The 14781-nt window shown below is 40.7% G+C and overlaps 1 protein-coding gene across 3 annotated transcripts in view; it reads left to right on the top strand.

Moving 5' to 3' along the window:
* The window catches only part of BBS9 (Bardet-Biedl syndrome 9), a 610039-nt gene that overhangs the window by 34339 nt on the left and 560919 nt on the right, over window positions 1-14781 (top strand). For all 3 annotated transcript variants that reach the window (XM_053609065.1, XM_053609064.1, XM_053609066.1), the window contains exon 5: window positions 7022-7135. In XM_053609065.1, coding sequence (XP_053465040.1) covers window positions 7022-7135 — 114 coding nt within the window. The remainder of the gene's footprint in view (window positions 1-7021; window positions 7136-14781) is intronic.

Raw genomic sequence — 14781 nt, 5'->3', positions numbered from 1 at the left:
AAAGTTATCTAAAATTGTACTGAAAACTTATCAAGATGACCTTTGATTTTTCCAGAGAATTTTTTGATCTCGTTTAAAAAAGATCAAATTGCCAATAGCATAAATGTTTGAATATTCATGTACTTTCTAATTGATGAAACATTATACTGGGTGGCCATAGAGTTCATGTGCAATGTAAAATTACATTTATGGTCACCCTGTATTAACTTTAGCTTTATGTAGACTATAATCATATACACTTACTATATTCGGTTTGTATATCTAAAGGCAAAATCTGTTTCAATAATTTTAATATTATGTCATTGATTCCTTTTTATGGCGAAAAAAGGTCAGAAATTTTAGATTCTCAAATGCTATCTTTAGTACAGGTGGTTATCTAAGGAAGATAGTCTTTGTTTATAATAGTTGCATTTTTAAGTTTTTTTTTTTTTTATTGTTGGGGCATTTTTAAGTTTTAAAGTACTGTTACCTCAAATTTAAAATTTACCAGTGCATTTGGAGTTTCACAAACTTCCAGTGTCATTTCACACCAAATTTGTTTAAATATTGACTGCTGATTCACATCTTCTGGGATGTGAGTTCCTATCTTTCTGATCTGCCTTTTGGCTAGCAGGCCTGCATTAAGTGCTTCCCTATTCAGAGGGATTGATGATGGTAGGTGCATACAGAATTCAAATTTGTAATTTCTGTAGTGGTAGACTAGCTGCCTTTTGGAGCTTCTTTTTTTTTGGTGTCTTGGAGGGCAGGACTTTCCTTAGATTAATACCATAGGTTTTTCTTTTCTTTTCCTTTTTTTTGAGACAGAGCCTGAAGCTGTCATCCTGGGTGGAGTGCTGTGGCGTCACAGCTCACAGCAACCTCCAACTTCTGGGCTCAAGCGATTCTCCTGCCTCCGCCTCAGGTGCCTGCTATGTTTTGGTTGCAGCAGTCATTGTTATTTGGTGGGCTGGGCTGTATTCGAACCCACCAGCTCAAGTGTATGTGGCTGGCACCTTAGCCGCTTGAGCCACAGGTGCCGAGCCAATACCATAGGTTTTTCTTTGTTTTGTTTTAGTTTTTCCCCATGTGGCTGGTTAGGTGTGATTTACCCCTCAGTTTCTTGGTACCTCAGTGATTTTACTACCTTTAGATTACAGGAAGCCTTCATCTCCTATCAGGGTAAGCTGGCAAATTTAATATTTCTCTTTCTTTTCTTTTTTTTTTTTTTTGAGACAGAGTCTCAAGCTGTCACCCTGGGTAGAGTGCTGTAGCGTCACAGTTCATTCTCTTTGTTTTTTATTTTAATGGTATGTGAAATTATTGTTAACTATTTTCAAAGGTGCATGGACTGAGTAGAAATGATTCTCCTCCAAGAAATTCTCCCTTTTGAGTTTTATCTCTTTTACCTGAAAAGAAAAACTTCAGACAAATAAATTTAAAATAGTTTAATTGAGCAAAGAATTACTCTATTTGGGAATAGGGTAGCCCTCAGAACCTTTAAGGGTTCAGAGAGCTCTGCTCTTCAACACGGGCAGGCAGCATTTATGGATAGAAAATGGAAGCAAGGTAAAGAAACAGTTTGCTGGGTTATAGCTCAGCAATTGCTTTATTTGAGCATGGTCTTATCAGTTGACTACCTACGATTAGTTGAAAGTCAGCTGCTGTGATTAGCTGAGACTATTCCAAAGTTAGATAGCACTTGGTTTCTGGTAATTCCAGAATTACCAGAGGAATCCTCAGGCCAAATTTCATTTAATTTAACCCAACCTTCCATCTTTTAAGGTGAAAGATGTATACAGTCCAAAGAGAAGCCAGAGTATAACCCTCCACCCTTCAAAGGAGGTGGAAGGCCACATTGAGAGAGGTGAAGGTGGTATAGGGGAGGGAAAAAAAATCTTTTCTTCTACCGTCATAGGTTTTCTTTCTTTCTTTTTCTTTTCTTTTCTTTCTTTTTTTTTTTTTTGAGACAGTCTCACTATGTTGCCCTTAGTGGAGTGCCCTAGGATCATAGCTCACAGCAACCTCCAACTCCTGGGCTCAAGTGATCCTCTTGTCTTAGCCTCCTGAGTAGCTGGAACCACAGATGCCCACCACAATGCCCAGCTACTTTTTAGAGACAGGGTCTTATTCTTGCTCAGGCTGGTCTTGAACTTCTGATCTCCATCAATCTACCCATCTTGGCCCTTTAGAGTGCTAGGATTATAGGCGTGAGCCACTGAGTCCTCATCATAGGTTTTTTAGTTTGGGACCCTGCAAATTAGACTGGCTAAAGACAAACAGAAATGTATTAACATGTGCATTGCACATGTGTAGTTGGGAGCATCAGCCATGAGTAACCCAAAGGTGCAGTTGGACTTTGGGTTTGAAGACCATTTTAGGCTGAACAAAGGAAAATTGGTTTTGGGTTTCTGGGCAGCAAAGGCAAGTTATGAGAAGATGATCAAGAAACGTATGCTAAACACCAATTATTTAGTGAAGTTTCTTATGTTGATTTAAGTTGGGCCATCTCCATTGATAAGAGTCCTTTTTGTGACACTGGATTGGGAAGTATCTTTATAAATGGGGATTTCCTTTATAAATGTAAATTTATTTTCTAAAAGTTAAACTTCTGCCCTGTTTTTATGGTTTTTCCTGCTGTTTCTCTATGTCTTTTAGTTCAAAATAATCTATATGCCAAATAGGCCTATTTTGGGATAGCATGCATAGTCTGTCTGGCACCCATCAGTGGAAATTGCATATTCTTTTTTTTTTTTTTTTTGTAGAGACAGAGTCTCACTGTACCGCCCTTGGGTAGAGTGCTGTGGCGTCACACGGCTCACAGCAACCTCCAACTCCTGGGCTTAAGCGATTCTCTTGCCTCAGCCTCCGGAGTAGCTGGGACTACAGGCGCCCGCCACAACGCCCGGCTATTTTTTGGTTGCAGTTTGGCTGGGGCTGGGTTTGAACCCGCCACCCTCGGCATATGGGGCCGGCGCCCTACTCACTGAGCCACAGGCCCGCCCGAAATTGCATATTCTTAATGGTGTTTTATTTTTAGAAATTGTCATTGACAATATCTGTGGACATTATTATCTTTACTGGGGTGGAGGGAGGACCAAGTTCCCTGAAAGTCAGTAAATAGTGGGACAATTAGGCACTAAGATGCACGCTGCCTGGTTATAAAGATAAGGTTTTAATACTATGTCCTTTACCACTTATGTGATTTTGAAAAGTTTCTCAAAATGTTCTTTGAACTTAAGGTGCCCCAGTCCTAAAACAGAGATAAAAATAATTGAGTGCAGGCCACATGGAAAAGCCAATAACAAGGACTAGGTGTAGTGAAGGAAAGTGACTTCATTCCAGAGCTAGCAGGGGGGAAATGGTCAAGGCTCCTGCCTCAGAAAAACTAATTTGAAGTCTTGGGCTGAGGTTAGGGGTTTAAAAGGGAATTTGGTATGAAAGGTGCTGATCAGTGTGACTTATCTTGGTCTTGAATTATTGCTCTACCTGGTGTGAATGGGCTGGCATTATCTGGAAGGCTGTTGTCTTGAAGGAGGGTTTTTGTTTTTCTTTTGAGACAGTCTCATTATGTAGCCCTATCCCGTGTACCATGGTGTCATCATAGCTCACAGCAATCTCAAACTCTTGGCTCAAGTGATTCTCTTGCCTCAGCCTCTCAAGTAGCTGGGACTATAGGCTTACCCCACAGTGCCTGGCTACTTTTTCTATTTTTGGTAGAGACAGGGTCCGTGTCTTGCTCAGGCTTGTCTCCAACTCCTGAGCTTAGGCAATCCACCTGCCTTAGCCTCCCAGAGTGTTACTGCATGAGCTGGACCTGTCACTGTCAGCTAATATGCAGAGACGGGGATAGATTCACCAAATTTTACTTATCAGAAGGCTAGTGATTCTGGAGAACAGTGAGACTGTTTTCTTCTTCCATTTCCAAAATCACAGTTTTTTTTTTTTTTTTTTTTTTTCTTTGAGACTGAGTCTTAAGCTGTTGCTCTGGGTAGAGTGCTATCGCATCACAGCTCACAGCAACCTGAAACTCTTGGGCTCAAGTGATTCTTTTGCCTTAGCCTCCCAAATAGCTGGGACTATAGGTGCCCATCACAAAGCCCGGCTGTTTTGTTGTTATTGCTGTTATTGGTGTTTAGCAGGCTCTGGCTGGATTCGAATCCACCAGCCTCTGTGTATGTGGCCAGCGCCCACCAAAATCACAATTGTTTTTCTTTCTTGGAACAGAGTCTCACTATGTTGCCCTGGGTAGAGTGCTGTCGCGTCATAGCTCATAGCAACCTCAAACTCTTGGGCTTAAGTAATTCTCTTGCCTCTGCCTTCCCAAGTAGCTTGGACTATAGGTGCCGGCCACAACGCCCAGCTATTTTTTTGTTGGCAGTTGTCATTGCTGTTTAGCTGGTCCAGGCTGAGTTTGAACCTGCTAGCCTTGGTGCATGTGGCCAGTGTCATAACCACTGTGCTACGGGCACCGATCCAAAATCACAGTTTTTTATACATAATGGTTCACAGCAAAGATCAGACAACTCAGTGACAATCTATTACAACATTTCCAATTCAAAAGTTAATTTCCTGGGCGGTGCCTGTGGCTCAACAGAGTAGGGTGCTGGCCCCATATGCAGGAGGTGGTGGGTTCAAACCCAGCCCTGGCCAAAAACTACCAAAAAAAAAAGTTATTTCCTAAACTATTCAAGATGGACATCTTTAGGGTGGGAGCTAAATTTGCAAAACAATAAGAATAGGAGACAGGGGGTGAAGGTCAGCAGGACCTAAACTGACCAGACCAGCTGCATCATGTAGGCCCTAGCCTGAGAGACTCCATCTTATTCTCACTACATGTGCTTTCAAGAGTGCTAGGATTACAGGTGTGAGCCGCGTCTACAAGGCTGTTTATCTATAGGTGAACTGTGGCCTTGAGGTAATCTCCTGGTGGGGGTTTCGACTGTTTCAAGACTCAGTCTTTGGAACTTCTTTTTTTTTTTTTTTTGAGACAGAGCCTCAAGCTGTCGCCCTGGATAGAGTGCTGTGACATTACAGCTCACAGCAACCTCCAACTCCTGGACTCAAGCGATTCTCTTGCCTCAACCTCTCAAGTAGCTGGGACTACAGGCACCTGCCATAACACCCAGCTATTTTTTGGTTGCAGCCGTCATTGTTGTTTGGTGGGCCCTGGGCTGGATTCGAACCCGCCAGCTCAGGTGTATGTGGCTGGTGCCTTAGCTGCTTGAGCCACAGGTGCTGAACTAGTCTCTGGAACTTCTAATCAAGTGCATAATTAAACAGGGGAAACTTGTGTAAGTGAGTGCTTTGTAGGAAGAATGGAGAGTAAAGTCAGTTATTTCCTAATTAAGAACATAGCAAGAGGGTGGCGCCTGTGGCTCAGTGAGTAGGGCACTGGCCCCATATACCGAGGGTGGCGGGTTCAAGCCCAGCCCCAGCCAAACTGCAACAAGAGAGGCAAGAGAATCATGTAAGCCCAAGAGCTGGAGGCTGCTGTGAGCTGTGACGCCACAGGACTCTACCGAGGGCAGTAAAGTGAGACTCTGTCTCTACCAAAAAAAAAAAAAAAAGAACATAGCAAGAAATGGGCGGGAAAATTTCAAAGTGGGGTACTGAAAACCAGGGCAATAGTTATAACCCAATGTATGTTGATAAATTCTTCAGAACAATAACACCCCAAATAAATGCTCTTGTATAGATAATATATATAGTTTACCTTGTCTTAATGATCAAATATTCACTAGTCTGAGGGCTATTCATTGGCTATATGATTATTTACAATTTTTATCAATGTTTGTATGTTGAGGGAGTGACAAAAATGCTTCTTCATGGAAAAAGTTGCTCTCTGAGTCCTTTTTCTTTGCATTGCCTCTTTTCATGGTAATTTTCTTGCTTGAGCACAGAACTGTAGCTCTATGTACTCTCAAAGATTCTTTTCTTATCTGGAAAGTACTAGAAAGTGATCATAGCACATAAAAGCTATTAAATACAGAGAGAGGGCCAGGCGCATTGGCTCATGCCTGTAATCCTAGCCCTCTGGGAGGCTGAGGCAGGTGAATCTCAGGAGTTTGAGATCAGCCTGAGCAAGAGTGAGACCTCGTCTCTATTAAAAATAGAAAAACTAGTTGGGTGTTGTAGTGGGGACCTGTAGTCCCAGGTACTTGGGAGGCTGAGGCAAGAAAATCATTTGAGCTCAAGAGTTTGAGGTTGCTGTGAGCTAGGATGCCAGGCACTCTAACTAGGGTACAGAGTGAGACTCTGTCAAAAAAAAGAGAAAGTATTTTTCTATGTTTTGAAGGAGATTTTTCTTGACAGGAGAATGTGTTTTATTTGAAGTATATTTACTTGCTTAGGAAAGCATAGAAAATCTCTTCATTAGATTAGAAAATAACTAGGAACTTGAATATTTTCAGAGTTGGGGCAGGAAAATTAATTGCTTGAAAAAGTGTTGGGAATTTTTTTAGACACTTGGATTAATTAATTAATTAATTTTTTGTGACAGAGCCCCCTGTAGCCCTCGGTAGAGTGCTGTCACATCATAGCTCACAGCAACCTCCAACTCCTGGGCTTAAGTGATTCTCCTGCCTCTGCCTCCCAAGTGAGCTGGGACTACAGGCACCTACCACAACGCCTGGCTATTTTTTTGTTGGATTCGAACCTGCCAGCTCAGGTGTATGTGGCTGGCGCCTTAGCCACTTGAGCCACAGACGCCAAACTGACACTTGGATTTATTTCTTTGCTTTATTAGTGTTTTATAAATGCAAAGAACTTAACCTTTTATTTCAGAACTGAAATTAGAGGGTATTGTTGTTATTTAAAACGTCCCCCAGGATAGTGTTTCATCTAATGGTATAATCTAACTGAAGCGTAAATTGTTTTAACTCTGCTGGCTTTCTGTGTCTTCAGTATGCTGATCATTCATAACAAGTAATATTTTAGTTTTTTGTCATTTTTAAATTTCACTGAAATTGAATTATTTGGAATTGGTATAGAGGATAAGAACAAATTAATGTTTTTTAATGTAATCCTTTGTTTTCCTTCTCAGGAACCTTGGGTAATGTGGAACATGGGAACCAATATCAGATCAAATTGATGTATGAACACAATCTTCAGAGAACAGCCTGCAATATGACTTATGGATCATTTGGTGGTGTAAAAGGTAATTTGCTTTTAATTATGAGTATGTTATTCCAAGTGGCATATTTAGAATATTTGGTCACATAACAATGGAAGATTATGTAGTATGAATCTCAGAGAGAGTTAAGATAGGTATTTAAAAACTTTTGTATCCAAATACTCAAGCAAAATAATAAAAAAGAAAATTCACAATGTAACCTAAACATTTGTACCCTCATATTAATCTGAAATTAAACAAACAAAAAAATCCCCTACTTTCCAGGGCTGCTGCACAGGATTCTAGAAGTTGTTTCTGCACAGGGCAGCTGGAAGAAGGTGGGGGAGGTGGGAGCAGAAATACAGACTTGATCCTGCATGTCAAGCCACACTGTCTGGCTTGGAGAAAATCTACCCAGAGGAGAAAGGATGCCTCTTCTTAATTTCTCAAAGGTATCACCTTTACCAAGTATTGGCTCAGAAAGGCTGATTTCCTACACGTTTGGGGGTTTCTTTTTCTAATAGGCAAAAATGCTACTTGCATTGTGACGACCAGTCCCAGAGTTTCCAGAATCACCAGAGCTCAGTGGTTGCTTGTGTACACTGTTGCTGTTGATATAGGAAGATTCTAATTTACTGCCCAACTTTTTTCATTGTACTATGACAGGGTGGTAGAGGAGCTGATGGTCCTGGATTGAAGATGGAATCTAGGTGGTGACACTTACCTGTGTAATTTTGTGACTCTGAGTATGTAAGGATTTGTGCTCATGGGCCACCTGCAGAATAGATAATTAGGGATCTTATACGTAGGTCATTAAAAGTTCTGAGACACTTGAGACAGACCGTGTTATGGTTTGTCATTTCACTTTTAAGAAACACAGTTGAGGGCGGTGCCTGTGGTTCATTGAGTAGGGCGCCGGCCCCATATGCTGAGGGTGGCGGATTCAAACCCAGCCCCGGTCAAACTGCAACAACAAAAAAAAATAGCCAGGCATTGTGGCGGGCGCCTGTAGTCCCAGCTACTCGGGAGGCTGAGGCAAGAGAATCGCGGAAGCCCAGGAGTTAGAGGTTGCTGTGAGCCGTGTGACGCCACGGCACTCTACCCGAGGGCGGTACAGTGAGACTCTGTCTCTACAAAAAAAAAAAAAAAAGAAACACAGTTGACAGTGTTCTTTCTGATTCACCTGTGCAAGTTTCAGTTTGCTCAGCTTATTGGTGTTGCTGGGAGGGCTTCATTTGTTTCTGTCCATGTGGATTTCATGTTTCTTGACTTTTGCATATCTTAAAACTTTCGTAATGACCCACATAATACTTTAGTTTTTTCTGGACACACATGTTTATGAATTTACTATTTATTGCACTAAAGAGGCTACTGTTGTATGGGGAATGGCAAATGTTTTCTGACTCCTCAACTTTTTAGGAACTGAAACCTGCATCCCTGCCTCAGGCCCATGTTTGGGAGGGGCAGGGAATGTCTCCTTGTTTTTGTGCCACAGGAAAGAGCTAAAGATGAGATTAATCCAGGTGGAGGTCACAAGACTGTTTTAGCTAAAGAGGGATGGATGGCTCCAGGCAGAGGCCAGGAGATTGTCTTGGCCCAAAATGAGATAGTGGGATCAGAACCTTTAAAAGCTCTGTGCTTCTTCTCAGAAGCAGGAATTTGGATTTTGAGACCATTTTGCCATTTTTTTCAGACCATTCCTCTTTTGTTGTGGTGCTGAGACAGAATCTCACTCTGTCATCCTGAGTAGAGAGCTGTGGTGCCCGCCACCACGCCTGGCTCTAGTTATTCTACGTTTAGTAGAGATGGGGTCTTACTTTTGCTGAGGCTAGTCTCAAACTCCTGAGCTCAAGTGATCCACCTGCCTCAGCTTCCCAGAGTGCTAGGATTATAGGCGTAAGCCACTGCACCCCGCCAGGCCATTCCCTCTGCAAAGGTACCTTTATTAGATTTTTCCTTAGTGGCAAGAGAAAACCACTTTATTAAATGGAAGTATCCTTCATTTTTATGAACTTAGTTTTTCATACATGAAGATAAAGACAAGGAATAGATGAATTTGGCAATACCAGTAGCGTCATGAATATTATTGGTGGTGAGGTGCAAATATCAATAAGTGCTATATGTAGCTAAAATGATGTGAAACAAAATAATTGGCTGGAGTAGAGATTGCTTGAGTATCAAGAATGTTTGGATTATTTGGTGATAGGGAAATGTCTAGAGTTAGATGAAAAGTGGAGAAAAAGAACCATGATTTAGATGAGAATCTGCTGGTGAAGTACTTCTTCCCACCCTCAGCGTTTATTTTTATTTATTTTTTTTGAGACAGAGTCTCACTATGTCACCCTTGATAGAGTGCTGTGGCATCACAGCTCACAGTAACCTCAAACTCTTGGGCTTAAACGATTCTCTTGCCTCAGCCTTTCGAGTAGCTAGGACTATAGGCACCCACCACAATGATTGACTATTTGTTGTTGTTGTTGTTACAGTTGTCATTGTTGTTTTAACTGGCCTGGGCTGGGTTTGAACCCACCAGCCTTGCTGTATGTAGCCCGTACCCTACCCACTGAGCTACAAATGCCACCCACCCTCAGCTTTTAGAACTTATTTTTGCCATTCTTTGAAAATATATCTGACCTGGGAGAGGCGGAGCAAGATGGCAGCCGAGTAACAGCTTCCTTGCATCTGGGCACTGTGAGTTTGGGGATATAGGACTCCAGGCGTCTCTGGCTGGTGGGATCTGCCTATCATCACCCCTGAGAGGATACAGGGAGTCAGCGAGAGACTTCTGGACCCCAAGAGGAGGACTAAAACAGTGGAAAACCGGCAAGTGGCCGCATGTGTTCAATCCGTCTAAACCCGCCCGTAACTTCCACAGGCACGAGAACTTAAAGAGCAAGAGGAAGTGAAAGGAAAATTAGGGCAAGGAAACAGATAAAAGAAATCACCCATGAGGAAGAATCAGCAGAAAACTCCAGGCAACATGAAGAACCAGTCCAGAACAACCCCGCCAAGGGACCATGAGGTAGCTACTGCAGAGGATTCCACCTATACAGAAATGTTAGGAATGACAGAAAGGGAATTTAGAATACACATGTTGAAAACAATGAAAGAAATGATGGAAACAATGAAGGAAATTGCTAATAAAGTGGAAAATAACCAAAAGGAAATCCAAAAACAGAATCAAATAAGAGATGAACGATATGAAGAATATAAAAAGGATATAGCAGAGCTGAAGGAAATGAAACAGTCAGTCAGGGAACTTAAAGATGCAATGGAAAGTATCAGCAACAGGTTAGACCATGCAGAAGAAAGAATTTCAGAGGTAGAAGACAAAGTTTTTGATATAACTCAGATAGTAAAAGAGGCAGAAAAGAAGAGAGAGAAAGCAGGACGTTCACTGTCAGAATTATGGGACTTTATGAAGCGTTCCAACATACGAGTTATAGGAATTCCAGAAGGGGAAGAAGAATGCCCCAGAGGAATGGAAGCCATACTAGAGAATATTATAAAAGAAAATTTCCCAAATATCACCAAAGATTCTGACACCCTGCTTTCAGAGGGCTATCGGACCCCAGGTCGCCTCAACTCTAACCGAGCTTCTCCAAGACACATTGTGATGAACCTGTCCAAAGTCAAGACAAAAGAAAAGATTCTGCAAGCTGCCAGGAGTAAACACCAGTTGACCTACAGGGGCAAGTCCATCAGATTGACCACAGACTTCTCTAATGAAACTTTCCAGGCAAGAAGACAATGGTCATCTACCTTTAATCTACTTAAAAAGAACAATTTGCAGCCCAGAATTCTGTACCCTGCTAAGCTAAGCTTCAAAATTGACAGAGAAATCAAATCATTTACGGATATACAAACATTGAGGAAATTCGCCACAACAAGACCAGCTCTACAGGAAATACTTCAACCTGTTCTGCACACTGACCACCACAATGGATCAGCAGCAAAGTAAGAACTCAGAAATTAAAGGACAGAACCAAACCTCCACACCTCCATACAAAAGATAAAACTAAGCAATGGACTCTCACCAAATAAGACGAATAGAATACTACCACACTTATCAGTTATCTCCATAAATGTTAATGGCTTGAATTCCCCACTGAAGAGACATAGATTGGTTGACTGGATTAAAAAACACAAGCCAAAAAAAAAAAAAAAAACACAAGCCATCCATTTGCTGTCTGCAAGAAACACACCTGGCTTCAAAAGACAAATTAAAGCTCCGAGTCAAGGGTTGGAAGACAATTTTTCAGGCAAATGGAATTCAGAAGAAAAGAGGAGTTGCAATCTTATTTTCAGATACATGTGGATTGAAAGCAACTAAAGTCAAAAAAGACAAAGATGGTCACTTTATATTGGTCAAGGGAAAAATACAACAAGAAGACATTTCAATTCTAAATATCTATGCACCCAATTTAAATGCTCCCAGATTCTTGAAACAGACCTTACTCAGTCTGAGCAATATGATATCTGATAATACCATAATAACAGGGGACCTTAACACTCCTCTTACAGAGCTGGACAGATCCTCTAAACAGAAATTAAACAAGGATATAAGAGACGTAAATGAGACCCTAGAACAACTGTGCTTGATAGACACATATAGAACACTCCATCCCAAAGATAAAGAATATACATTCTTCTCATCACCCCATGGAACATTCTCCAAAATTGATCATATCCTGGGACACAAAACAAATATCAACAGAATCAAAAGAACTGAAATTTTACCTTGTATCTTCTCAGACCATAAGGCACTAAAGGTGGAACTCAACTCTAACAAAAATGCTCGACCCCATCCAAAGGCATGGAAACTAAACAATCTTCTGTTGAATAACAGATGGGTGCAGGAAGAAATAAAACAGGAAATCATTAACTTCCTTGAGCATAACAACAATGAAGACACAAGCTACCAAAACCTGTGGGATACTGCAAAAGCAGTTTTGAGAGGAAAATTCATTGCTTTAGATGCCTACATTCGAAAAACAGAAAGAGAGCGCATCAACAATCTCACAAGAGATCTTATGGAATTGGAAAAAGAAGAACAATCTAAGCCTAAACTCAGTAGAAGAAAAGAAATATCCAAAATCAAATCAGAGATCAATGAAATTGAAAACAAAAGAATCATTCAGAAAATTAATGAAACAAGGAGTTGGTATTTTGAAAAAATAAATAAAATAGATAAACCATTGGCCAGACTAACGAGGAATAGAAAAGTAAAATCTCTAGTAACCTCAATCAGAAATGATAAAGGGGAAATAACAACTGATCCCACAGAGATACAAGAGATCATCTCTGAATACTACCAGAAACTCTATGCCCAGAAATTTGACAATGTGAAAGAAATGGATCAATATTTGGAATCACACCCTCTCCCTAGACTCAGCCAGGAAGAAATAGAGCCTCCTGAACAGACCAATTTCAAGCACTGAGATCAAAGAAACAATAAAAAATCTTCCAACCAAAAAATGCCCTGGTCCAGATGGCTTCACTCCAGAATTCTATCAAACCTTCAAGGAAGAGCTTATTCCTGTACTGCAGAAATTATTCCAAAAAATTGAGGAAGAAGGAATCTTCCCCAACACATTCTATGAAGCAAACATCACCCTGATACCAAAACCCGGAAAAGACCCAAACAAAAAGGAGAATTTCAGACCAATCTCGCTCATGAAAATAGATGCAAAAATTCTCTCTCTTTTTTTTTTTTTGGCCGGGGCTGGGTTTAAACCCGCCACCTCCGGCATATGGGACCGGCGCCCTGCTCCTTGAGCCACAGGCGCCACCCAGACGCAAAAATTCTCAACAAAATCCTAGCCAATAGATTGCAGCTTATTATCAAAAAAGTCATTCATCATGATCAAGTAGGCTTCATCCCAGGGATGCAAGGCTGGTTTAACATATGCAAGTCTATAACGTTATCCACCATATTAACAGAGGCAAAAATAAAGATCACATGATCCTCTCAAAAGATGCAGAAAAAGCATTTGATAAAATCCAGCATCCTTTTCTAATTAGAACACTGAAGAGTATAGGCATAGGTGGCACATTTCTAAAACTGATTGAAGCTATCTATGACAAACCCACAGCTAATATTTTACTGAATGGAGTAAAACTGAAAACTTTTCCTCTTAGAACTGGAACCAGACAAGGTTGTCCTCTGTCACCTTTACTATTCAACGTAGTGCTGGAAGTTCTAGCCAATACAATTAGGCAAGACAAGGAAATAAAGGGAATCCAAATGGGAGCAGAGGAGGTCAAACTCTCCTTCTTTGCTGACGACATGATCTTATACTTAGAGAACCCCAAAGACTCAACCACAAGACTCCTAGAAGTCATCAAAAAATACAGTAATGTTTCAGGATATAAAATCAATGTCCACAAGTCAGTAGCCTTTGTGTACACCAATAACAGTCAAGATGAGAAGCTAATTAAGGACACAACTCCCTTCACCATAGTCTCAAAGAAAATGAAATACCTAGGAATATACCTAACGAAGGAGGTGAAGGACCTCTATAAAGAAAACTATGAAATCCTCAGAAAGGAAATAGCAGAGGATATTAACAAATGGAAGAACATACCATGCTCATGGATGGGAAGAATCAACATTGTTAAAATGTCTATACTTCCCAAAGCAATCTACCTATTCAATGCCATTCCTATGAAAATACCAACATCATACTTTCAAGATTTGGAAAAAATGATTCTGCGTTTTGTATGGAAATGGAAAAAACCCCGTATAGCTAAGGCAGTTCTCTGTAACAAAAATAAAGCTGGGGGCATCAGCATACCAGATTTTAGTCTGTACTACAAAGCCATAGTGCTCAAGACAGCATGGTACTGGCACAAAAATGGAGACATAGACACTTGGAATCGAATTGAAAACCAAGAAGTGAAACTAACATTTTACAACCACCTAATCTTTGATAAACCAAACAAGAACATACCTTGGGGGAATGACTCCGTATTCAATAAATGGTGTTGGGAGAACTGGATGTCTACATGTAAAAGACTGAAACTGGACCCACACCTTTCCCCACTCACAAAAATTGATTCAAGATGGATAAAGGACTTAAAGTTAAGGCATGAAACAATAAAAATCCTCCAAAAAAGCATAGGAAAAACACTGGAAGATATTGGCCTGGGGAATACTTCATGAAGAAGACCGCCATGGCAATTGCAACAACAACAAAAATAAACAAATGGGACTTCATTAAACTGAAAAGCTTCTGTACAGCTAAGGAGACAATAACCAAAGCAAAGAGACAACCTACACAATGGGAAAGGATATTTGCATATTTTTAATCAGACAAAAGCTTGATAACTAGGATCTATAGAGAACTCAAATTAATCCACATGAAAAAAGCCAACAATCCCTTATATCAATGGGCAAGAGACATGAATAGAACTTTCTCTAAAGAAGACAGACGAATGGCTAACAAACACATGAAAAAATGTTCATCATCTCTATATATTAGAGAAATGCAAATCAAAAGAACCCTGAGATATTATCTAACCCCAGTGAGAATGGCCCACATCACAAAATCTCAAAACCGCAGTTGCTGGCATAGATGTGGAGAGAAGGGAACGCTTTTACACTGCTGGTGGGACTGCAAACTAGTACAACCTTTCTGGAAGGAAGTATGGAGAAACCTCAAAGCACTCAAGCTAGACCTCCCATTTGA

This window comes from Nycticebus coucang, chromosome 11, assembly GCF_027406575.1.
Source record: "Nycticebus coucang isolate mNycCou1 chromosome 11, mNycCou1.pri, whole genome shotgun sequence".
Classification (NCBI taxonomy): Eukaryota; Metazoa; Chordata; class Mammalia; order Primates; family Lorisidae; genus Nycticebus; species Nycticebus coucang.
Note: the sequence above shows the minus strand (reverse complement) of the source record. Positions and strands in the feature narration are given on the sequence as shown.